This window comes from Monodelphis domestica, chromosome 7 (genome assembly GCF_027887165.1).
Source record: "Monodelphis domestica isolate mMonDom1 chromosome 7, mMonDom1.pri, whole genome shotgun sequence".
Classification (NCBI taxonomy): domain Eukaryota; kingdom Metazoa; phylum Chordata; class Mammalia; order Didelphimorphia; family Didelphidae; genus Monodelphis; species Monodelphis domestica.
The window spans coordinates 51963626-51989419 of NC_077233.1; the positions used below are offsets into that span (position 1 = coordinate 51963626).

At 35.3% G+C, this 25794-nt stretch overlaps 1 protein-coding gene across 11 annotated transcripts in view; it reads left to right on the forward strand.

Moving 5' to 3' along the window:
* The window catches only part of SETD5 (SET domain containing 5), a 74481-nt gene that overhangs the window by 12126 nt on the left and 36561 nt on the right, over positions 1-25794 (forward strand). For 4 of the 11 annotated variants that reach the window (XM_056804583.1, XM_007500163.3, XM_056804585.1 and 1 more), the window contains exons 2-9: positions 12345-12405; positions 15884-16070; positions 21012-21204; positions 21494-21599; positions 21912-22120; positions 22457-22515; positions 22872-23059; positions 23835-23873. In XM_056804583.1, the coding sequence (XP_056660561.1) occupies positions 21113-21204; positions 21494-21599; positions 21912-22120; positions 22457-22515; positions 22872-23059; positions 23835-23873 (693 nt within the window). In that variant the 5' untranslated portion in view covers positions 12345-12405; positions 15884-16070; positions 21012-21112. Of the gene's footprint in view, positions 1-12344; positions 12406-15883; positions 16071-16638; positions 16743-21011; positions 21205-21493; positions 21600-21911; positions 22121-22456; positions 22516-22871; positions 23060-23834; positions 23874-25794 lie in introns of all 11 variants that reach the window. The other 7 variants (XM_007500160.3, XM_056804587.1, XM_007500162.3 and 4 more) reach the window with 3 other exon arrangements.

Below are 25794 nucleotides of genomic sequence, written 5' to 3' on the forward strand. Positions count from 1 at the left end.
CAAAAAGACAAAAGGAAAAAAAGGGCAGAATTCTGCTTGGAATTAATAGACTGAGATAATAAAAGGAAAAGGTTTTTGACAATTCTGTAACGGTACCCATTGTGGAGTGTTTTTGGGGGGGGGGTAAATTGTTTTTTTTTGTTTTGTTTTGTGAGTTTTAAATATGCCAGGATTAATTGTTTTTATTTTACTTGATAATAATTAAAGTCCATGAAAGTTTTGAACCTTCAACCCTAAAGAGTAGCGGTACCATTGATAGAAATAAGAAAGATGTTGGGTGAAAATATAAATTGAGAGATGAGATTGAGTTCATTTTAGTAGTCTTTATTAAAACTGGAAGAGAAATGAAAGGACTGAAGACAGAACCTTTAGGGTTAATTTAAAGGCGGTTCCATTTCAGTTCATTTATTTGGTGTGTGTATATATATCAATTATTTTTAATACAGCAAATTTTAAAATAAAACATTTGAGTTTTGTGATCTGAAACATTCCCAAAACAATAATGGTTTACTTAAAGAAATGAAATTGAAGCAAAACATCTTCTAAAAGTTAACTATTGTGATTGTATCCAGTGTTGCTTGTAATATTGCAAGTTTAAAATAACTTTAAAGAACAGATAGACTTGATTCTAAAAATCCTTTAAACTCTGAAATCTGATTCTAGTTGCTTGTTTAGGAGAGGGACAGATTAATAACTATACCTCTAATTCTTCCCTCTTTTCTTATGATCCAATCTTTTTATTCCAGATTCGTTTTGTAAAATTTTTGTAAAATCGAGAGTTACTGTAATATGCTGAATCGGGGTATTGGGAAAGTGTATCTCTTAGGACTACCTGAAGATTCTAGTCCACGATATATGTTCAGCCTCCCACTTCTCCTTGAGCTCCATGGACAAAACAGCTAGAAAATTGATCTACCACAGTATACTGTATTTAGAAATTTGCTTTTTCTGCCCTACTATTTTACTTCCTCTCATAGATCACCTGTATCTGTAATTAGAATCCCTTTGTACTTTTCCTTTGCTATTTCAAAGACTGATAGAATTGAGAATCATAAAGGACTTTTTGTGAAAAGAAGCAAAAAAGGTTAACCAAGTCCTTATCTGGTACTAAATATAAATTGTAAATTCAGACTTCTTGGGTAGAAAAAAGAATTACAACCTCACCTCCACCTTACAACTCTTCAAAATTTCATCTACTCTTTAGAAACTCCCAACATTGATGAGTCCCAAATATTTCCCTCCATCTTTCCCAATCAATTAATTGACCCCCCCCCCCAAATTAGTATATAGTGATACCCTGGGGCTACTACTCTAACAACCTAACCAGGAAGAACAGATGGCTGGAATTATTTGATCTAAAACTTTACCATTCATTCTTTCTCCACCATTGCACTGTCCTCAATGAAGACATGCTCTGGGAATTCAGTTTGGGTTATGAGAATGTAAGTAATTTTCCTATTTAGAAAAAAATACAAAAAGTGCATAAGTAGAACAAAGCTTCTTTACTAGTGCCTGGGGTACTTTGCTATTCTGGTAATCACAATATATTCACAAATGTTCTAGACTACTTGATAAATCAAAGATTTTTTTTTTTTTACAAAAGAAAACTTATAAAAATGAAAAAGTCAGAAATGGGACATCTTAAGTTTTGAACATGTACTGGACTGATGGCAGAGAGGCAAAAACAATTTACAAATTTCTACATGGGAGATTTAGATGGAAACTTATTAGAGTAGCTTACTAAAACTTCCAAAGAATATAGTTAATGATGATGAAATCTTTAATGATTCTATTACAACTTGGAATCTGTATGGTCCTTGTCATTTAACATTATTATCTGTCACTTGTATAAAGACATAAATAGCATTTTTATCAAATTAACAAACGACACAAAAGCTGCAAGAGAGCTGACACATTGGATGAAACTCACTCCTGACTACAACATTGGGCCTAATCTAATGAGATGAAATGAGGAAGAAATGTAATGTCTTACTTGAGTTCTAAAACCATGCTTTGCCAGTTTAAGACAATCAGAGAGATTAGCAACTGATTGGGGGGGGGGGGTTGAGTGCCAGAGGACTTTGAACTCTATTCGGGGTACAGAAATGAGCCACTGGAAATTTTAGATAAACAGGTTTCACCTGACCAGATCTTACATGTAAGAAAGATCATTCTGGCAGCAATAATAACGAACATTGAAAAAGCTGTTAGATTTATCTTCTAGTCTAGAAGAACTGACAGTTCTTGATCTGGTATAGTCAGGAAAAACAACACTTCATCTTAGATTGTGTAAGGAGCCCAAATTATTAGTGCTTTTTTTTTCCCCCCCTCTAACCCTACCACCATTGAAGGTACAGAAAGTGGCAATTTGTCTATATTTGCTTTGAACTCAGTTTTCCTGAAGTTGTTCTTTTCTTTCATAACTAAATTTGGAGCCCCATTTTTTACATCTCTAATAAGTTGTTTCCCAGTTTAGTCACAGAGTTTGCCCAAATGTTAACAGGGCCTAGACTGAATTGTTGTGTGTACAATAACTACTTATTGGAAGGATTTTACTCAAGTATTTCAATGATTCATGGTTATTCTCTTTGGTGTTTTATAAAGACTCACTCCTGGATTGAATGTTATTAAGTTTATCAGTTAATATCTGAGGGACAATTCAGTTCAATGAGAATTTATTTTGTGCCTACTATGTCACTTTTCTAAGCACAAGTCTCAGCAAGCTGTGGTCTGGAAGCCAATATAGTTCTTGAGCTAAAATGTTTTTTTTTACTTTTTAATGTAAATTTTAAAATAGTTTTTTTTTTATTTCAAAATGTAGTTTAACGATGTAAAAAACATTCTTAACTTGTAGGCCATACAAAAACAGGCAGTAGCTAGATTCAGTCCACAAGCAATAATTTACTATCTCAGCTTATATAAAGAACAATTGCTGCCATCAAGGAACATATATTCTATTGGAGGAAAGCAACATAACCACATTTTAAAAAAAAATATTAACATATCTACAGGGCTAATGTGAAGAGCTGTTTGTTAACAATAAAAATAAGTCTTTTCAGAGAAAAAAGAAGGGGTAGGGAATGGAGGTTAAGAAAGCTAGTCATGGTGGATAGTGAATGGCATAGTAGGCAAAGGGGGTTAGAATTTAGAATGTCCTTTATCAATAGGAATATTCAGATACTGCAAGATTCACATAAATAATGTTTAGTATATTCTCTGACCAGAAAAACAAAATACATAATTGGAAGATGGATTTCAATCTAGAGGTCATAGCACATTGCTATTTCACATACATATTCACTTCCATATACATCCTTTCCCCACACATTAGAGAGCTATCTCCCGTATTGGGGGAGGAGCCACAATAATTTAGCAAAATTAATCAAAACATCAACTGTGTTTAAATAACACATGCTATGCTCCATAACCACCATTCCATCACCTCTGCGTAGAAGGGAGTGAAATGTTCTGATTTTTTTTTTATCTTCAGGGCCACACTTGGTTGTAATTACACATGGGATATGAGTACAGACTTTACATTGGTTTTATCACTGTACATAACAGAGTTGTTTCAAGGTTGGGTGTTTTGTTTTAGTTTTGCTTCACCTTACATAAGTTCATAAAAATCCCAATGTTTTTCTGAATTCATTTTCATCTTTGCTTTGCCTTATTGCCTTGCTTGATAATAATCTGTTGCATTTATGTGCTATGTTTAGCTATTCACCAGTTGATGATCACCTTCTTTGAGTAATTTTAACACCAGAAGGACTAAGGGCATCAACTGACACAAACAATTAAAATTTTTTTTACTATAATCCGCTATAATGTCTCCTATCTGTAAACAAAATACATGTTAAAGATCAGTACAGGCTAAAATTGTACTTTTATTTTGAAATATTTTTATCTTCTTTGCATTATGAAAATTTTTAAATGTGTACTGTCAACCCAAATTGGTCTTTTAATATATTTCAAACTTCTGGTCCTTCTAGTGTTAAATGGTTGACGATTTTTGTTCTTTAAATTTCTAAGCTGATCAAATGTGGATCTCAAATCACAGTATGGTAGAGCTAATCAATAAAAAAAATAAAATGAGAGTTTCCCCCTTCAAAAAGGTATGAAGCTCTTTTTTTTTTTTAAACAATAGAACTGTAATTTAAGAATACCTCAAAGGAAAACTCTTCACTGCATTTTTTTCTTAATCCAGAAGGCAAAGAAAATAGAATAGGATAAAACTAAAAAATCTGGTTGTAATTATTTGTATTTAAAATACATTTGTGCTGAAAGAAGAAATCAGTTTAAAAAAGCAAATAAAGTTAAAAATACATAAAATATATAAATATAAAATATATTTTAAAATTTTTTTAATCTTTAAATTTGCACTAGTTAATGCACTTGAGTCCTAGTGTGAAAGGGAATTATGTATTAGAAGTGATCCTGTTTGTATAAAAATTAGAAACTTGTGCTGTTTTTTTGTTCATTAACCATAAAATATATTATCTGACCAATGTATTAATGCTAGTATATTGTAAAGAACCAGGGAGTCAAGAAACCTAGGTTCTTGTTTCACTTTTACCACGAACTAATTAGCTGTATGACTTTCAGGCCAAGTCACTTTACCTGTCTTGATTTCAGTTTTTTCATGGTTTTGGATATGGAACTATGGATGATCTATGAGGGTGCTTGAAAATGTAAGAATTAAAGATTCAAAAATTTTGCCCTTGCTGAAACAATTACATATGTGCTTGTGGACCTGATGCTTAAATAAGGCACAACATGAAGCTGTATTATACACAGTTTTGTTGATATTTTTTACATGTGCTGATAGATGACTAGAAAGGGTTTGCTTAATTAGTACTAATACCTATATTTGGGATAATAGATAATAAAATTTCTTTGCAAATAAGTGTCAGCTTAGTTTTTTTAATTGCAGAGGTTTTCAGTTTTTAGCAGTCCCCTTTCCCCCTTATCATCTGGACATTATCCCCTTTAACTGAGTTTCTGTGATGTAATCCAAGACCTATTCTTCTGAGACCTTACTAGGGAGGAAAGCAGTTGATCATTATGTAAGGGGGAATTACTTGAGGCAATACTTTTTAGTTGTTAGGTTTATAATATTCTCTTTGATCTGTAGTTATGTTCAGTATAAAGGAAGAAAATTTATAAATTAAATTAGTTTTAAATGCTTTTATGGGGGAAGTAGGTTCTGATCTAACCTGGAAAAAAGTAGGATTGGGATTGGTCAGAGATAGATAGAGGAACAAAGGCTGGGAGGGAAGTTAGTAAGAGAAGTTGATAGGCCAGTTTATGAGAAAAGTGTGGTAGCTTGTGGAGAAGTTTGGACTTATCCAGTAGGCCTTAGGGCTAGGAAGGTTTCAAGCCAGAAGTAGAATGCAAAATGGACTGGAGAGTCCAAAAACTGGAGGGGAAAAGAGTTGGAACTTGGAATAGTACATGAAGACCATAGATTTAGGATGGGAAAGGGGCAATAAATTGGGAGATGGATCAAAAGAATTGACGCTAATTGTCTTCCATTCTAGTTATCTACATGCAGGCCCTTGACTAGGAGTTTCTTTAGTGTCCATATAGCAAAAAATAAAATATCTGATAGTAAATGCACAATTTAGTCTATACTGGTTGGTTTTTCAGAGCAGTTGGGTGTCAGCTTACTGAGTATGATATACATTAATATGCTTCATTCTTATCCCTCAGTAAACAATACTGTGTACATAATAGCAATATATGTATATATAACTAAATTGAAAATGAGTATAAAGTAGAACAGACACATTTTTATGAGTTTTGGTACAATTAGGTTGTTTCTTTGACTTCAAATAGCTAAAAATAAGACATGTTAGATTCCTTTAAAGCTGAGCTCTTAGGACAGCACTTACAGAACTTATTTGGAATTTAGATTCCAAGTTTTTAAAATAATTTACCTACACTTTCCGTGTAGAATCTTGTAGTTGTCAGCTAGATTATAAATGGATAGTATCTGATTTGCAGTTTTTCTTCTAGTTCAAAAAGAAAAAAATTTAGGATTTCATGCATCCTAGTTTCTTTTAAGGAATATAATTTAAAAACAAAGAAATTCTCTTAGGACAGCTGGGGAAAATGCTTTGGTTCTAGAATGTTGCTTTTGGTTCAGATTCAAAAATTGCATCTAGCTAGTCATCTTATTTTTATAGCCTGTAAGATTCCCCCACCCCACCCCACCCCATCCCCAACTAGAAAAATCATTGGTCTTGAAAGAATAATACAAGGACTATTAGATCAAGTAGAGATTATTTTAGAATTATTTTGAAGTTCAGTACTGGAAGTAAGTATTGTAATGCAGTGTCCTAGGGATTCTAGGAATAGAAAACATAGTAAACTCACTTGTCACCCTAAAGACTTAGAGGAAAAGTTAGCTTTCTTTCTCAAAAGTGTTAAAGCACTTGTTGCTCATTGTACCACTTTTGCTAAACTTTTAGTTCCTTTTCTGCTCCTGCAATGAGATCATTGATCTACCAAGTGGTATGGAACCTGTATGTATAGTCAGGTTATTGACTTGTGCTTTCCTAGGATTGTTTATATTATAAGCAGTCCCAGGACTTCATAAAATTCCCAGTAAAGTCTTTTTAGAGGATTAAGAAAGAAATCTTTGCTGTATTATTGGTAATGTATGTTTCCTCGGAATATTTAAGTGTGGTTTTATCTTTATTGTAAAAAAAAGTCAATACAAATACACCATTTTTATACTATTATTTGTATGTTTTGTTATATACAAAACCCCCTTAGAAATGAAACTACATAAGTAGGCAGGAAATTCCTTTTAATCTTTCCTGCCATATTTCTTATTCCTTAGCACAGCACTGTCTTACACACTGTAGGTGTTCAATAATTATTTGTGAACTAAACAAAGCAAAAAATCAGGGAAAGTATTTGCTTGCAGAGTAGTAACTATGTAGATTTATTTATTTTTGCTGGACAAAGAAGTTTGCCTTGAAGTTGTAGCCCTTGAAAAAATATAGGGATGTGTTTAAAAACCTAATGGTTTCTCATCAGATCTGAAGACATATTTGACAAGTATTTATCTGTTAAACTCCTCAGAATCCATTTCCATGAGACTAAGTGAAGAAAAGAAAATGAGGTATACTGGGCTTCATTTGACTTAGAAGGTCAGAAGCTGACAGTAGATTATCTTGGTAGGTTTAAATGTAGTTTTGTTCATAAAAATATAGTTTGTTAAATTATATGATGAAAATTTATAAAAATTATTCCTCAACTAGATGTAATGTTACCCCCAAATCACTTATTTTCAAACATTCAGTGTTAAAGGATAATGAATGGTTTGCTTATTACGATTTAGTAGCAAACATTTATTATTTTTTAAAAGATTTTAAATGACACCCCACCCTGTCACCATTATTTCAGGATATTTCTAATTCACTTTGTAAATCATCTGAAATTGTGTGTGTGTGTGTGTGTGTGTGTGTGTGTGTGTGTGTGTGTGTGTGTGTGTGTGTGTGTATGCTGTATTTTGAATTTAGGTTTGTTGCTGGTTTTTTTTCAACCCTTTATTAATAAGAACTATCAACTAAAGCTGACTTCTTACAAATTGAAATTATTCCAACTCTTCCTAGACAGCTTAGATATTTTTTTACTTCATTTTACTAAACTTATTGTGCCAAATTTGGGCGGCCATTGGGGAGAAAGTGAGATGTAGACAAGGAATAGAGGGAGTAGAGACAGTGAAACAAGGTAAAGAATGGGGAGGAGTGGTGTAAACTTCTTAACTGTGGTTCCAAATCCCTTAAATCTACTGTTCTTTTCACCCAGTCCATTTTAACACTAGAAGGACCAGGCACATTAAAATTGGTTTTACTTTAAAATAAAGTGTTTCAATTTTTTAAAGTACTACATGCTATAATCTTAGATTCTGATCCTTTAAAGTATTTAATTTACCTTTTCCTAAATTCCCACTACTAAGAACTGAGCTCTGATTGGTGATCTTTAATATTATCTAGTCTAGAGCTCTCCCGTGCAATTTCCTAGACATGCCACTTCAAAAGTACCTTCTCCCATCTTCTAACAATTGCTTCCATGTATGTGTTTTCTTTCTCTATTAAAGTGTTTGCTTTTTTAGGTCTTTGCCTAACATTTTTCATTTTATTCATTTCACTTCTGGCCATTCTTTTTCCTCACACTTTTGATCCATTCTGACTCACCTTACCTAAGCTTATTACTAAACTTTCCTTGCTTTCGGGGTAATACTTGTCTTTCTTTGAAGTCTGTTTTCTATAACCTGTCTCCTCGAATTGTAAAAAATTACCATTTGATCCTAAAGTAATTTTCTAACCCTTAGTACCTAATTTCCCTTCTTCCTTTGTTATTTCTTGATATTCCCTATGCCTATATTCTGTCTCCTGGTCTTTTTAACTCTTTTCTATCACCTCGAAGATTACTATAAAATTTGGAGCAAGATAGAAAGGTACCAAAAACTTTATTTACAGTTATTTAGCAAATAATAAGGGAAGTAGCTTGTACCTTTGATGCTTAAGGACCAAGAGCCATCTAAATCTTACAGTAATATTAATCTTCCTACAGTACCAAACTCATGGCATTGTTCCAAGAATAGTGTTTGAACGTAGTTTATACCTTCTGGGAGCTTTCCATCTTAAAATCAACTAAAGTATATGAAGCAGAATTTACCACTCAATATAACTTCATAGAAGCAGGAGACTAAAACTGAATTAGGCAGTAAAGTGTTAACATTTGTTTCACTTCAATAATTATTGAGTACCAACTGTGTGTACAGAATTGTACTAGTTGTTGAGGAGTAATAGAGTTTAAGACAAAGACAGTCTTTTCCCATAGAGTATGCTAAGGGGATAAGAAAACCCAGATGTTCATTCAACAAATATTTATGAAGTGCCTGCTGTATGCCAGACAGACACTGTCCTACTAAAGACACAGACAAAACTGAACTGCCATCAACTAGGTCTGCCATCAAGCTTATATTTCACTGGGGGGAAACAACGTATGAATGGAAAATTAAATAAAACCTTCCGAATGTCCCAGAAAGTCTTAGTGCAATTTTATGCTTAGCTTAAAGACTTCTTGGGTCACGTATATATACAAAGTAATTTCTGGAGGAAGGAACCCTAGCAAATGCAGTTTAGGGTGAAACTACTAGTTAGCTTTCCTGGGTATTCTACAAGTTAACTATAATGCCAAATAATATATAAATGAACTAGAGAAGTGAAAAGCAATGCTGTTAAGGTCTTTGGAAGTTCTGACCAACAGAAGATCAATGAATGCTTCATGGAGGAGAGGCTGCATTTGAGTTAGACATTAAGGGATGGATAAAATTTCAGCAAGTAAAATTTCAGGAATAGGGAATTTCTAACATGGAAGTCAGAAAGAACAAAACTTGTTCCAGGGCCAGAGAATTAAGTTTATTCCAGAATGTAGAGTGCATGGAGAGAATAGAAAGGCAGAAGAACCTTGACTGCCAGGCAGCATCAAATAATTTATATTTAAAAGTAGTGATCAGCCTATAATGCTAGCAATATATATGTATATATGTGTGTGTGTGTATATATATATACATATGTATATCTTCATTCATTAGATGCATTTTAAAATACCTGTGGTTTGAAATCAGGATGGCATAATAATTACAAAGAAAGAATTTTGTGGAATTCTTCCTCCTTTTTATGCTTTTTATAGCCAATCAAAAGGGGAAAATTAACAATAGCTAAGTGTTTTGCTAAAATATACTCAATCTAAATGTACAGTAAAATCCTCAGTACAAGTTGCTCAGAAATTTCTGATTAAACAAGTTAACCAGAATTGCCTTTTTGTTTCAAACCTTGTAAACCTTTCTAAAATGAACCTTTTTCCTGACTTTTATCTGAGTATAATTTTATCTGAGTATAATTCCCTCAATTTGTAAAGATTCGGTGGCATTCTAGTTTGTCTTTGAGGCGTCTAAATCCACTCTTGAGGTTCCTTAGTGCACACACCACCGCAGGTACACACATACATGCACACACGTGTGCACACACATAACCCACCACTACCCATTTCTTCCACTCCTAATAGGAGTAGCAAAATTTTGAAGAAAAAATATTTCACTCAATTTCTTCTCTGTCTTCATAAAATTCAAAATACTATCTACTCTGGTTATTTTTTTCTTATTTTAAAAGAGAATGAGTCAAGGTCTATAAGGTTCCCAGATTTAAAAATAAAAATTTCAGAAATGTGTAGCCATTTGGATGACTTTGGGGGACAGAGAATTAAGGGTGTTAAGTGGAGAGATCCAAAACTGCTCTGTGGGAGCTTATGTCTGAATGCATGTGTACAACTCTGCAAGCTAATACATATTTTGCCATTTTTAAAAGGAGAATGGAGATGATAGATATTTGGAGCTAGGGGGGCAGATGTATTACATTCTGAAGTGGTTTATGGAGAGAGTTGATCAGAGATAGTTCCTTGGCTAGGTTGCTGTCTGCATAGGCTGTTAACAATTGTTTCTCTGGCAGCAGATCTTGTTCATCAGGATTGCATCATCTCTGGGAGAATGGCCAAGGTCTGCAGCCCCTGTACAAAGGCAGTCTGAAGCAGATGAGGCCTGTTCTTTTTCTGAAGCTGCTCTCCTCTTCCTGCCAGTCCTCTTCACAGCATTACTGAAGCACAGTTGTTCTGAATTTCTTTCACTGGATTGGCTCTTCACTGGACTCTCTCCCAGCTGCTTCCGGCTCACCTGGCTGATGCAATTTCTTTCTCTGAAATCTCTGTTGGAATTGCTTTTATAACACTTTTTGTTTGTTTTTTCTGGGAGTGGCCAAGAAAGATCATGAGTTTTTGTACATTCAGTAAGTCATGTCAGAATGACAGTAGCGGAGTCTATTGGCCAATAAGGAAGAATCTTGTTCTAAAGGACAGGGCAGCTATCAACATTTTCTGGCATGTTCTTTATAACTGCCTTTCCCAGTACGTGTATGATGACTCCTCGAGAGTGCTCAGTCCTAAAAGATGTGCTGGTTCTACACCTGGATCAGACAACTATGGCTTCATTTGGATTCTGATGGATTCTTCTGGGAATAGTGATGATGAGGAGGAGTTCATATTTTGGTGCAGTCATGTTACCCTTACTGTATATATATATATACTCCCTTTCTCTGTCCTTTATTCTTCTTTATTGCTTATTACACATAGAGGTTACTGTTCTCCAGTAGTTTTAATTTTTCTGTTTCAGTACATTGCTTCTCTTGAGCCTAGTCTAACTATAACCATCAAAATGTTTTAGTCTTTGTATTTTGAGATTTTGACACCCTTCAGATTGAACTGTTAATAGTTTCCTTGTATTTTGGGGTGGGAGGATAATTCTGAGGATACTTATGCTTTTTATCTCTAAATGTTTTTTATCCTTTCTGCAAGTTATTTTTAAGGTATACTGCGTCTCCAATTTTAATATTAGGAAACCTCTGAAGTAGAAATAAAATATATTTCATCTTTAATGCATGATAATTGAAATCTGGTGAAGACCTCTTTATACACTGTATTAGTGCTGAGGTGTTATGATTTTGACAAGTGTTAAATTTAGCAGATTTTTGGAAGAAACACTGCCCTTTAGATGGCTTTGGCTTACTGAGAAGTGAGCCCAATTTGATTCTAAAAGGAAGAATCAACAATTTTCTCTAAAAACTCTAGTTAACTGCTTTTCTTTCTTTTGTTCTTTTTCTTTTTCCTTTTCCTTTTTTTTCCTTTTGGTAGATACCTTATTTTGACCCTGAAGCCAGTACCAAGACAGCAACAAATTCATCATGTTTCAAGGGACTTCTCCATGACAGGGGTCCACCTTCTGTTGCTTTCCCTTCTGCCAGTTAGGCAAGATAAAATTATAGTAGTGGGAGATGGGTTGGGCACATGTTCATAATAATAATAATAGTTCATATGTCCTTTTTGTTTAATTCTTGAGTGACTTGATCATAGAAAAACAGCTGGAGTTTAGAAAAAGGTATTAGGCAAGGATACTTACTTCCCCAGGATATGTTAAAGAAAAGAAAGGCTAGCATGGGAAATATAGATGAAACTGAGGATTTAAATAGGCTAATGTGCCAGGCAGTGACAGTATAGCAGTCAGTCTTCTCTTAATTAAAGATAAGACCATTTTCTTCCCCTTTTCTTACTTTGTGCCAGGCTTTGTTATGGGTATCACACTGAAGAGTTCTGAATAAAGACGTACTGAATTGGGCATGAGGGTAAACAGAGTATTAGTGGGTCTGGAATGGTTCATTATTATGTCCACCAATGGCATTCCTTTCAATACTAATTATTTGTCTGTCAACTTTTTCCAGATCTTCAGAGGACACTGGCAAAGAGATTATTGGAACTTCACATCTGCTGGTCAATATAAAGGTGACTGAGCCAAATAAAATCCCTTGGCTGGTTTTCCTTTTTCCCGTCCTTTAAATTGACATATTGCTACTTAGCAGATGCCTTTTCAGTGACCTCAGTGAAATCTCCTGTGTAACCAATGGGGAGAATTGTATCATTCATAGTGTTCCTGTCCTCTCCAAAGCATCTCTAAAAATGTTTGAAATAGGGCTTCTGGAGATTCTGAGTCTTTCCATACTGGGATCTCTCATTTACTTACAAAGTTCAAATCATTATAATACCTAAATTTGTAAATAAATATGGGTCCTTAATGACCTAAAAGTTTGTCATCTGTATTATATTTTGTAGAGCTCATGCATCCCTTTCTACATGAGGCCTTTCCTGATTTCCTCATTTTAGCAAATGCCTCCCCTGACCTCCCCAAAATACCATGTTCTTATTTAGTATATATTTTATGTTTATTTTTATGTATATGTGTTTCTCCTATAAACTGTAAGCCCCTAGGTGACAGAGACTGGTTTGGTTTTTTGGTTTTCTTCCCCCACCCCCAACCTGACGTAATACCCATTACTATCTAGGCACCTAATGCTTGTTGATTGAGTAGATTGATTGAGGGCAAATCAAGGAGTGTATACAAATTTCTCAGCTGCAAAGAAGTTAATTTTACTACAAGATTTGAGCTTGGATATCCTAATCCTTCATCTCAGCCACAGTGGGAGCCTTTAATTTAGAATGAGAATGGCCTAACTGATATATTGGTTCACTTGTTTGGGGGATTTTGTTCTAGGACAGTTTTGTAGAAGGAAAGATTAAAACCCGATTCTTTTTGTTTCAAAAATGGATGGAATCTTCACTGAAAATCAATATGGAGATTTGATCTATTAATTTCAATTAAAAACTAAAAACCCCAACAACAACAATTGGTTGCTATTAATAAATTTCATCATTCTTATTAAGCCAATCTTTCTTGAAGGGGGTAAATCCAAATAATGTTTTATTGAATGAAATTAAAACATGAAACAATTATTCATAGATACTTTGTGCTGTTTCCTCATTTGTTTTAGCAGACTATGCTAGCTAACCCATCCCATCATCTCCTCCAAACTTTGCTATTAATAACCCAGTTTTCAGAAAATTTCTCCCAAAGAGAAAAATATCAAAAAAACAGTCCACATTTATTTACCAAGCTGACTTTGACCCAGAACCCTAGGTAATTCTTTTTGACATGTAGAAGTATAGTTGAATAAAAGAAAAGCTTTTTAGTAAGTTTGAGGGGTTTTCCTTCACTGCAGTTAATAGTACATGACTCTTAAATTTGCTTTTCTGATTAAGGGTGGTAGGATCATGAGATCATGACCATCCTTTCCTCTTTGTTTTGTTTTAATGTCTGAAGACATTATGTGCTGAAGCAGCTTCTCTTTCACTTCAAATTAGTTTGGCTTAGAATCTTAGAGTAGAAATCAACCCTCATAGCTTTTTGTTATTGGGGAATGCCTGCTGTGCCTATTGTGGGAAATTTTATGTCAGTGTCTAATATTGGGTAGGGAGGGTGAACTGTAATAACTATTTTGTGGATCAATTTGGAGATAGTGGTAGGAAAACATGGGTTTAGAGTAAACAGTTACTTAAAGACAAACTTATGTATTAACTCTACAAGCAGACTAAACCCATCAACAAAAATACATCCTTATTTGCCTCTTACTAGTGACATATCCCAGATTAAGAACCCAATTTGCCCCAAGCCTATAGAAATTAAATGAAATGTTTATACATCTAACTAGATGATACTATTTTGTGCCCTGTACTTGGGGGAACTTCTTGAATATAGTCATTTTAGGATTCTGAAGTAGTAATCAAAAACAGCAATGCCTTTCCCCATTTTAAACTATTGAAATTATTAAAGTACTTGTAAAAATCTAAGATTACATGGGTATAAGTACCTAACTCCACAAAGGCTGTGCACAATTCTGCCATTCAGTAAAAGAGCCAATTATGAGCATTGCCCCCACCCCAAAACCATCACCTTGGGACCAACTTTTTGGTGGTGAGCATGTCATGTGTAGTTCAAAAACTAGCATTAAAGGACCAATACTTGTGTAACTTTTTTTAATTGACAGGAGTTACCAATGCTTATACTGGTATAACCTTTGAGAAGCCTGACCTTCAATTATAGGATGAGGCATTCTAGGTATGGGACTTCAGTAGAAGTAGCACAGATTTTAAGCCTGTGAAATCTTTTAAGATTTCCAAAAATTGTCTGACTTGATAGGAAGACAAATTCTCTCCTCTATTTTTCCCAAACTGGTCTTGTCCAGTTCTACTTGTTTCAATGTGTTCAGGTTTTAAGAATTTAAATTTTAGCTATTCTAAGTATAGCTTTAATTTCCTTTTGTTGTTGTTGTTTATCTATTGAGTTGATTTAATAGGTACAGTTGACCTCTTAATACGTTGTTTTCTGGCTAGTAACCATTTGACATTTCAATGGTTTGTACCATAGATGAGAATTTAAAAGTTATATACCTGAAAGGGACCTTAAAGAATTGTTTTGTCTGCCCCATTTTTCAGATGAGAAAACTAAGACCTAAAGAGACTGGATGACTTAACTAAACCATGAAAAAAATTGATGGGAGAGCTTAGACTGGATCTTCTGACCTCCAGTCCAAGGCTCTTTCTTAGACACCACGTTGCATGTATGCAATATTTTTGCATGGATTTCCTTTCTCTACATCTGTTTGTCTTATGATGAACCTTTGATCTTATTCACCATAAAACTTTCATGCAAGTACTTTTTGTATTCTTCTGAGAAACTTGAGTTTTTAGACCTAATAAGTTCTTTTCATAGTCAGTATCTAGTACATTTTAGCCCCCTTTTACTTAATTCTTTAAACTCTTTGGTTCATGTTTTATATCATGCCCTTTTTATTTCAGCAATTTGATAGATCTATTTCTTCGTTTGCTCTTAGATTCCAGTAGTTTGGGAATCAATTCATCCCAGCCATTCTCCATTTCTTCTTTGTCTTAATGTGTGTTGATTACTTTTTCATTTTGAGATTGCTATTTTTTCTTTATCATAAAATTGCCATTTTGTGATCTCTCTATTCAAATCTAGCAATATTGGTTATCCAAAAGATCTAGCAGTTGAGTAGAATCCTCTGCCCTTTCAGGGAATCATTAAAGTAGAATTGTGAGAATTATAGAAGTCTGTGAGAAACAAAATAATAAGAAACAACAGCTGTTTCCAATCAGATTCAAACTAACTTGTAAGTCAGACTGTGGATAGCTGTAGAGTTTGGAAAGTGACTGGAAAATCAGCTTGGGAATAAGGTTGAGTAGGCACTCTCTTTCTGGGTAGAAAGTCTTTTAAGAAGAAAAGAAAGATTCTTGGTTGTTGTGTATCAAGGGGTAAGAATAAAGGGAATATGCCACAGTTCTTTTTCTAAAAATTATTATGCTGCTTAAAAACTGAAATATTCATGAAATATCTTGCCTTCTGTCACAGAATTCCTCATGTCCCTGACATGTTGGTCGAGGCTCTGCGGCTCAGCCCCGCTCTCAGAGTGGCCAGTCTCCATTAATTGGATCCCGTGATTTCCACCTACTGCTGTGTTGGACGTCATGAGCATTGCCGTTCCTCTGGGAGTCACCACACCAGATACATCCTACTCAGATATGGCTGCTGGTTCAGAGTAAGTGCTACTTCCCCATTTTTTTTTTTTGAAATTTGGAGGGTACCTTTAAGGCTTAGATTCTTAGGGACTTGGAACTAAAGCCTAGGATTTTCTAAAGTAAATCTACTTCATTGGAATTGTGAATGTCTACAGGGGCTAAAGGGAAAGGCAATTTAGAAGGGAGAGAAAATAAACATATTTTTCCTGATATAGGAGTAGTGACTGAATAATTAACACAATCCAATTTGCAAAAGAATTATTTCATTCTGATTTCTTTTTGGTATAGGTTGGAATAAAGCAGATGTGTCACCCCTGCCTTTTAGAGTTACTGATTGTTTAATTCTATTCTGGTTGGGGGGGGGTAGACTACTTTCCTTTGTCTGATTTATCTTGAACACTTCAAACCTGTATTCCCCATCATCTTAGGGTAAAGGGACTGACCCTATTGAGAACTATCTATGGCAGGTTACTTGCAACTTCTGACATCTGGGAGAGAAAACAGGAAAGCCATATCATCTATTTGTTCTTTATAACCATCTACTGGAAAGAGGACCTTCAAAATCAGTGGTACCAAACTTTTTTTCAGCTTTGAGCCACTTTAGGAATTCAGAGTTTGTCGAAAACCAAAAGCCCAGTCCCTAAAATAGACTGTCAATCCATGAAGAATTTAATTGCCAAATGAATATGAAGGTAGGCCTTCATTACACAACTTTCTATGTTATAAATCCATCCACCTTTCCTTTTATAACCTTCTTTTGCCCCTCCCCTACTTCCTGAGTTACTCCAGTTTCTCCTATATTCATAGATTCTCCTCTTTTCTTTTCTTTTCTTTTTTTTTCTGCCCTTAATACAACTGCTTACTTTTGGAAAGGAAGTTAAAATCTGTGTTTATAGACAAAGCATTCTGGCTATATCATTTTGCAACAGACCAGTAAAAACAAAAAAAACAAGAACTGAAAAGATTCCTTCACACCTAGAACCCAGGTCTGTTCCAGAGCAGTACTAGGAATTAGATTATGGGGGGAGAGGCAATCTAGTGGTTTGAGTGTATTAAAATTTGACTATTCTGTATTCCATCTTGATCCCCTTTAATATCACTTCCTAAGCAGCTAATAGTAGTTTTCTTTCCTAAAGCTAAAACCATTTCATATGTATTATTTAAACTTCTCTATACTCTCTGGTTCAGCCAATCTACATAACAAATTCCACTGGTGGGGCATTTAAAAGAAAGCTTCCCTGGACTGTAAGTTTACTTTGATTTGAAAAAAAATGTCATTTAGGGGCTACTTCTCTATAGCTAAGGAATGGAAAGAGAATTGGGTTGGGAGAGGTGTGGTTTCATCCCAAAGACTCATTTTCAGACATGGTCAAAAGATTTCATTTATTCTTTTTGTCAAGATTTCCAATTTCAGGAGGTCTTTACCTCCATGATAGTTTTAAAGCACCTCTTCTAATTGTATGATAAGCAGCACTGATAGAAAGTTTTTAGTTGGTATCTACCTAGTAAATAATCAACCTCTCCCCACCCCTACTGTTAAATCTAAGAGCTGATGTCATTAGCATTTGTGAGGAGCTTTAACAAAGAATGCTAAACTCATGCTATTTGGATCTGTAAAGCCATAGGAATGAGCAGACATTTAACTCTTAGTTCAGTTCTACCATTATTCCTATGAGATAGAACTGACCACAAATATATGGTGTTTTCCACTGACCACAAAATATGACTAGTTTCCAAACCTACCTCTGTAAGTTTTTCTAAGTTTTCAGCTCAGCAAAACATCCTGGGAGCCTGGTCCATGCTTTTGTTGGCATATTACTACTTGCAGGTCTTAAGTGACAGCTACCTGAAATTCTCCCTGTTTCTCAGTATGCATACCTGTGCTTACTAACATTTATCTCTTTGAAGCTGTCTTCTTAACTCAATTTTGACAACTGAAAATGAACATGGAAGTTAGGTAACATTTAAACAAGGCTTCACATGTAAAAAATACTTAAGAAATATTTCTTGAATTGTTATGGAATTGATAGCATCATAGTTTACTATTATCCAGACATTTGGAAAGAAGCTGAACTACTTGTATTGTTAGGAGTCCATATACATCCCTCTTGAATACTTTAGTCTCTGTAAGTAGGCCACTATAATCAATCAGGAGTTCAAGATAGGTTACAGATTAAATATTTCTATTATCTCCCAACACACTCCTAGGGTGAACAGAAACCTAACCATTATAACTTCCTAGTATAATTGTTACCATGGTAACAACTAATCACAAATTATTCTATTCCATTTTCTTTATAGAATAAGTGGAAATTTTGTCTCAACAAAATATACATGTTAGCATTGAATCACTTGACTAAATTCATCTTTATTAAGGACCATTGATGCCCATGGCATTTCCTAGGCATTGCCTAAAATTACGTCCTAGTGAAACTAGCATGTTGTACAGAATTAAGTAAAATATCTAAATCCTACTTACTAAATTTAAACTCTGCAACAGAAATGTGATGATTTGGAAAACTTGTCACGAACCCATGGATTCCTTGCTCTGGAGGCAGGATGTTACAGTGCAGAGAACCTTGAAACTGGAGTAAAGGGAATAGTAAAATCCCTCTGCTGGCCCTTCTCATCTGAGTGACTTTGATCAAGTCACTTAATCCTTCCTGAGCCTCAGTTTCCTCATCATAAAATGATGAAGGAGTTGGATTCGATGGCCTCTGGGGTCCCTTTCAGCTCTAGATCTGTGATCTGATGGATGTAAAGAAAGCTCTCTTGGATTTCTGATCTGATCTTCTGCAATAGCAGAGTTCAAATGTTCTCAAAGATGTGGCTTTAAGTAACAAGGCCTGAACAGGTGGGTGCATATTAAAAACCACTGTCTTAGGGAAGGATGAGAAAAATAGTGGGGGTTTTTTTGTTTGTTTGTTTGTTTTATAAGCATGGCTTCCAGATATGACCTGTAATACTTTGGGGGGATTTGGCAGAGGAAAGGCTAAGGCTCGTATTTATGTAACATTATATTTAAGGGAATTGTATCAACCTCTAAATCATATTGACTGGGCAATAAAAATATCTTTATGGCCTAAATTTCTGTTTAATCCATATTTTAAAATATGGATGGCATAAAACCACCTTTCAAGGAATGTCTTGGATAAAAATCTGTGGTTGTCTTAATTGTCAGAATAAATTTAGATATTATACTTGACCAGTTGAAATTGAAGTTGCAAGATAACTACTTAAACCTTGATATTGAGCATGCAATAGTAATATATTAGATGTTATTCTTTTTTCTAGTAGCTGTTGTCCAGTGGGATTGTCTATTAACTCCCACTATGAACATTTTATTTTTGTCCCCTAGACTCATTCATGAAGTGTATACGTTCATATTTAGCCTGTTTTGGAGATGGGTGAGATACAACCAATGCAGTTACATCTCCTTAGGCATCTTTTATTCCATGCATTTTTTCCTTTACCCTACCTCCCCTTCCCCCCCAACCCATTTTCTGATAGATAATTGTATTTCATTCCATATGTTTAGTGGGGCAAAAATTCTTTTATGAGATAAGTGTTAGCACTATGGTGTATTTGTATTTAGTAAATGTCATTTATTAACTTTTTATGAAATATGCCTTCCTCTGACTGTCCATTAAAAAAAAGATTCTATCTAATTTCTCTTCATTCATATCTTACATTTTGGTTTCACCTTAGTTGTTGGGTTTAATTCTAATCCCACTTGTTTCCCGATAGTTAATTTCTTCTCAATGAGCCATGTCTAAATCACTCTTTTTCTTAAGACTACTGACCTGCATTATTGGTGTATCCCCCAGCTCCTTGCAGACATACTTAGTAATGAAATGCATGCCCTTCACTAACAGAGAATCCTTTCCTATGTCTTAAGTTCTTTTTCACCCAGAAATTATCCTTTGCTGTTATTAATAAGGTCTCTTCTCACAGTTTCGGAGCATAAAATTGGGTGAGTTGGATATATACCTCATAACTTTATTTTATCCCTCACTTTTTATCTGATGTCTCCTTGCATTGAATTACAGACCTTCCTTCTCAGTCAACGGCTTTTAAGGCTTTCATATTTTATAATTTTTTTAAGCTATAATGTGTTATGTCTCTAATTGGCCAAAAAAGTCCCTAACCCTGCACTATCACTTTAAATCAATAGTATACACTACTGTGTGGTTCTAGCTGTCCCCAAAATTCGCATTTTAAAGTTAAACTATTCTTGCCTTATGTGTTTTGTTTGTGAAATTTATTACTTCATTGCTCCTCTAGTTAATTTATTGATTATAGGCACACTATTGTTGTGCAGTCATACCAAAATCTTACTCGTTCTTAACTTAATTAGTTCTTAACTAATTCCAAAGACCTAACCAGATAATGGTTAGAGTTTCAATGTTTTTTTTTTCTTCTGTAACAAAAGTGCCTTGCTTTAATTGTTGCCACCTGTGCCTATTCTCTATCATAAATGCTAAAGTAAACTTCTGGTTTTCATTTAATTTCATTTAGAATTAAGTTCTCCCTAAACTTAAGTTGTGACTTGTGGTTTTACTGTATGCTACTGATTTGAAACCTGAGTTCGCATGAGCAAGAGGAACTGGTATGTGTTTAGGGGTAACATCTTTCAAAAGACATTAAACAAGAAATTCTAAGATTGTTTACCAGTGCCCAAATAACTTTCTTAAAGGAGAGGATGTTATCCTGGTTTCCTGACCAAATTGGGTAATTACCCCCAGACTACTTCAAATTACAAGTATAGTATTTTGATTATTATGAAAAGTTTTATAGGCTTACCATGCAGCTGTTAAGTATTTGTACCCTTACTATGGTTGCACTACTAATGGTTGAGAAATTATTACTCTTACGTATTTTTGAGAGGTGTTTGGGGGTTCTTCAAGATAAGAGGTGCTATAAATATAAGATGCCATTGTTTTTACCTGTACTTTCTTCAGGGTATCCTGTCTTGGTAGTGAATGGAAGAGGGCCTGGCCCCTGGGGCAGTGCAGAAGGCACTTTCATCATCTCACTCACTGCAAATGTCATGTGAGGTTTCATGGAAGTATTAAGAGATCCAATTAAGAAGAATAGTTCTGAGTCTAAACCAGCCCAGAGTGGCTTCTCTAGGGGAAACTCCCCGCTCAGCTGGTACGTTTATGTTTGTCATTAGGGACACCTTGTATCCCAGGTGCCTGCCTTCAGACATCTGCCTGTACTGGCTTCATGTCACACACATCACACAGTTAATAACACTCCCACTATTATTTATAGGCTTGGTTATGTTAATCAGATTACTTTGTTTCACTAAGTTCTTTCTCCTATTCTAGGGGCTGGTGGTTGTGGAAAGAGGAGGGGTTAGAGTGGGAAGTGGAATATTAATTGATTGGGTAGAATTAGTTATTATGCTATCATGCCTTGATTTTTCACCTTTCTACAGTCCTGAATCTGTGGAGGCTAGTCCAGCAGTTTGTGAGAAGAACGTGTATTCCACCCATAACTATGGGACCGCTCAGAGGCATGGGTACCGAGGACTACCATATGCTGTGAGTATAGGCATATTCATTTTTACTACCATTACTCTAATGTCTTCTCCATTTTTGTGCCTTATGTTTTTCTTTAAATATTTATTAGCATGATGCACCTACCCCTATCACATTTCCCTTCCACTGTTTAGATCTTAGTCCTATATCTCTTATTTTGTTACATCTTGACTTTAACATTTTGTATTGTAACTTTCTTGATTGAAACAAAAATTTGAGAGTACTATTTTACTCTTCATTTGAATATATGAAATATTTTGAGAGGAGAGGGCCAATGTTTGGAACACTATTGATTCAAAAAAATCTTATTTTCAGGATCATAATTATGGAGCCCCTCCTCCTCCGACCCCCCCTGCTTCTCCCCCTGTCCAGACCATCATCCCTCATGCAGAGTTGAATGGCCTCCACTCACCTGATGAGGAAAATTCTGGAGACAGTGAGAGCTCTGAAGGGGAATCTATTCCTACCTGGTGTCATTGTGGACTTTCTCAGGATGGCTTTCTTCTTAAATGTGACAAGTGCAGGTAGGTTCACATTCCCCCTAGATTCAATCTTGGCTTCCTGGAACTGGAGGGTGTTTTTTGTGTGTGTATATGTAGAGAGTAGACTGAAATGTTATTTATGTTCAGGATATAAATGGTTCCTTCAAGTTGGTTTCCATTCTCTGTACTAGATGGGAATTGATAAAAACAAAGAATGTGAAAGGGAATGTGTTTTACCCAAAAATTTTAAGTCCTAGAAGCATTTGGTATGTGGGAGGGTTGAGAGGGGGCGGGTATTGCATGCCCAGACCCTGTAGTCATGTATACTGCAGTGTTCTTCACACGAGAGGATGAACTACAAGTTTTCTCCCTTTGTAGGGGAATGAGCAGGGGGAAGGTTATTAGACTTCATCGGAGGAAACAGGACAACGTATCAGGTAAGTATGATGTGGACTAAATAGTCTACCCCCTCAGTATTTGGTGATTTGTGAAAGCTGTCTCTGAGGGGTGTTCTAATGAACCAAAGTGGTCCCAAGGTTTGGGGGTTGGGGATTAAATCTTTGTTAGACTGTCATCTTTCATTAGTTTGTTTAGGATTCCCTGAATGTAGTTTTCCTCCCATTTATTAATTAGATACAGCCAGTGAGGATGCCTAAGTTTGGTGGTGTCAGTACAATGTTGGTTAGATAGAAGAGGTAATATGGATTCCCCATTCATCTGAGTGTCATTAATTAAGGCTTGATGGGGCTGGGTATACTCTGGATAGTAGATGAGAGCTCCTTTCTGTTTTTAGGTGGGGACAGCAGTGCAACTGAGAGCTGGGATGAAGAGCTATCTCCCTCCACTGTGCTGTACACAGCAACACAGCACACACCTACAAGTATCACCTTGACTGTTAACCGGGTCCGAAGAACTAAACCTAAGAAAAGGAAAAAGAGTCCAGAAAAAGGTCGTACAGCACCAAAGACGAAAAAGATTAAGGTATGACAAAATTGAGAGATACAACTGCAGTGGGCTTGGATGAAAGAAAGAGAAATCATCCGTATTCTTTTGAACAAGCTGATGTCAATCATACTATCTCCACTGTTGATTTTACTTGTCTTATCCCTGTGTATAAGATCCCTGCCCATGCTGGTATTAAAGAATGATTTCCTATTTTCTATATGAACTAAACTTGTAGTTCTTCCATCAGTGCTCACTGTGATCCATACCCCTTCCTACAAAATACAAATGTATCTTTTTTTTTTAATCTTCCCATATAAAGAATACTAATAAAATACTTCTCAATGTCAAGGTCACTGGCACATATCCCCACCATTTCCATGGGAAATGTTATATAAAGTTTTAAACTTTTCCCATCAAAGCAACTTTGGTGCTGTAGACAACTTCTCTTTTGCCCTTCATTTAAAGTAATTGGTTTTTTTATTTCTGATTTCAAAAGCATAGGATCAAAAGGTTCTGTATAAGATATTTAGTATACTTTCTTTCTGGATATGGACTTTGAACTAAGTGGTGCTTGTTTCACCAGTGATATCCCTATCCTAAGAATAAAAGATCATTAGAAATTGGGTTTTGCCATATTGATTTCTCTCCTAATAGTACTAAAGAAATTTTCTTTTTTATTTGTACTCAGAGGGGGGAGTAAGCTAGGAAACTTGTTTTTACTTTAATGTTAGACCTCTTACATAAGTACTCCTTTATCCTTGATACCAAGTTTCTTCTGTTTTTTATTTTTTATTTATTTTCTTTGCAATAGGCATTTCGAGAAGGATCCCGGAAGTCCTTGCGGATGAAGGTGAGTGGTCATCTTCCCTAATGATGTTATATATTGAATGGATTTTGTTTTTTATTTTTTACATTGATTTTTGGTTGATTCATTTTTTTCCCCATGTTGCTTGGTACTTGGATTTTTTGGATTTGCTACCCATTTGTGTCATATGATTGCTATCTAATTTTTGTGCTTTTTCTGTTGTATCTAAAATATTTTCCCATAGTGAAATTGACTTTCATTTCAAGAGGATCTTTTGCATTCACACTTGGTTTTGTTTTTATTTGTTTTGAGTAAAGGAATAATCTTTTTTTCTCTCTTTCTTCCTCTCTCTCTCTTTCTTTCTCTCTTTCTCTTTCTCTCTTTTTCTCTCTCTCTTTCTCTTTCTTTCTCTTTCTTTCTCTCTCTCTCTTTCTCTCTTTCTTTCTCTCTCTCTTTCTCTGTCTTTCTTTCTCTCTTTCTTTCTCTCTCTCTCTGTCTGTCTGTCTCTCTCTGTTTCTCTTCCTTCCTCCCTTCCTTCCTCCCTCCCTCTCCCCCCCCCATACCTTCTGTCTTGGAGTCAATACTGTGTATTGGCTCCAAGGCAGAAGAGTTGTAAGGGCTGGGCAATGGGGTTTAAGTGACTTGCCCAGGGTCACACAGTTGGGAAGTGTCTGAAGCCAGATTTGAACCTAGGATCTCCCATCTCTCCCATCTGGCTCTCAATCCACTGAGCTGCCCAGCTGTCCCTGGGAATAATCTTTCAAAAAAATTGAAGCTAATCTTTTCTGTCATTTCCATGGACTTTTAATATCAAGAGTAAATGTTTCCTGGTGTGTTGATACAGAAGCTCTTGGCTAGCCCGACATGAAGGGTTATTTAATCACCAGTTAGAGTAGGATAGGAAAGCTATATTGTTGATAGGAATTATTCTTATTCTTTTATAACACTTAGAGCATACCAGATTGGTTTTAGGAGACCCATATAATGTAAGGTTGTATTCCCTTTTTTAAAATAAAAGATCTTCAAAATTATAGTCTATAATTTTTCTAGGTGAATGAGTAACAGAAACAATGTAGTTACATTTGGAGAACAAGGCAATTAGAGTAGTTTTTCCATAAAGGAATTTTGGACTTTAATAAAAGGAAATTTTGCTACTAATGGAATCTTTCCTTTTTAACAAACATTTATTAAGTACTATCTATGTATCAGGGACTCTGCTAGGCTCAAAGAATTTAAAGGTAAAAAGCCTTTGTCCTCATGAAGCTTTAAAGTCTAATAGGGACAATGGACTTCAACAACTATGCTACATGGTAGAATGCAAAGGAGAGCCCACTCTTACAGGCAGAGTAGTTAGAGAGTTTCGTACTTCACTTTACCCAACCTTCCTCTCACCTTAGTTTTGTTGGCTGTCTATGTCTATGGCTTGAGGAAATGGTGAGTTTTTGGTTAGATTTTGGCTTTGAAAAGTGACTGTGATTCCCCCATTCAATTCCTTTTTAAATCTAGAAATATTCTTGTCTCTAAGTCTATAGAAGTTAGGCTACTTGCAGCTGTATGAAGAATATTCGAAGAGGAAGTTGTTTAAGATTATTTATGTGAAGGGACAGCTGGTTGGCTCAGTGGATTGAGAGTCAGGCCCAGAGTTGGGAGAGCCTGGGTTCAAATTTGGCCTCAGACACTTCCTAGCTATGTGACCCTGGGCGAGTCATTTAATCCCCATTGCCTAACCCTTTACCACTTTTCTGCCTTGGGACCAATGCACAGTATCAATTCTAAGGTGGAAGTTAAGAGTTTTAAAAAAAGAGAGAGAGAGATTATGTGATACTCTAGAGCAGTATGACTTTGGACAGCAGAAGCTAGAGGTAGCAATTTCAGAAATATAAAAAACCTACAGAAATCCTGGATTAGCTAGGTCCATAAGCACCCATCTATCTGGGCTCTACATAACTCTTTTCAACTTTTAATA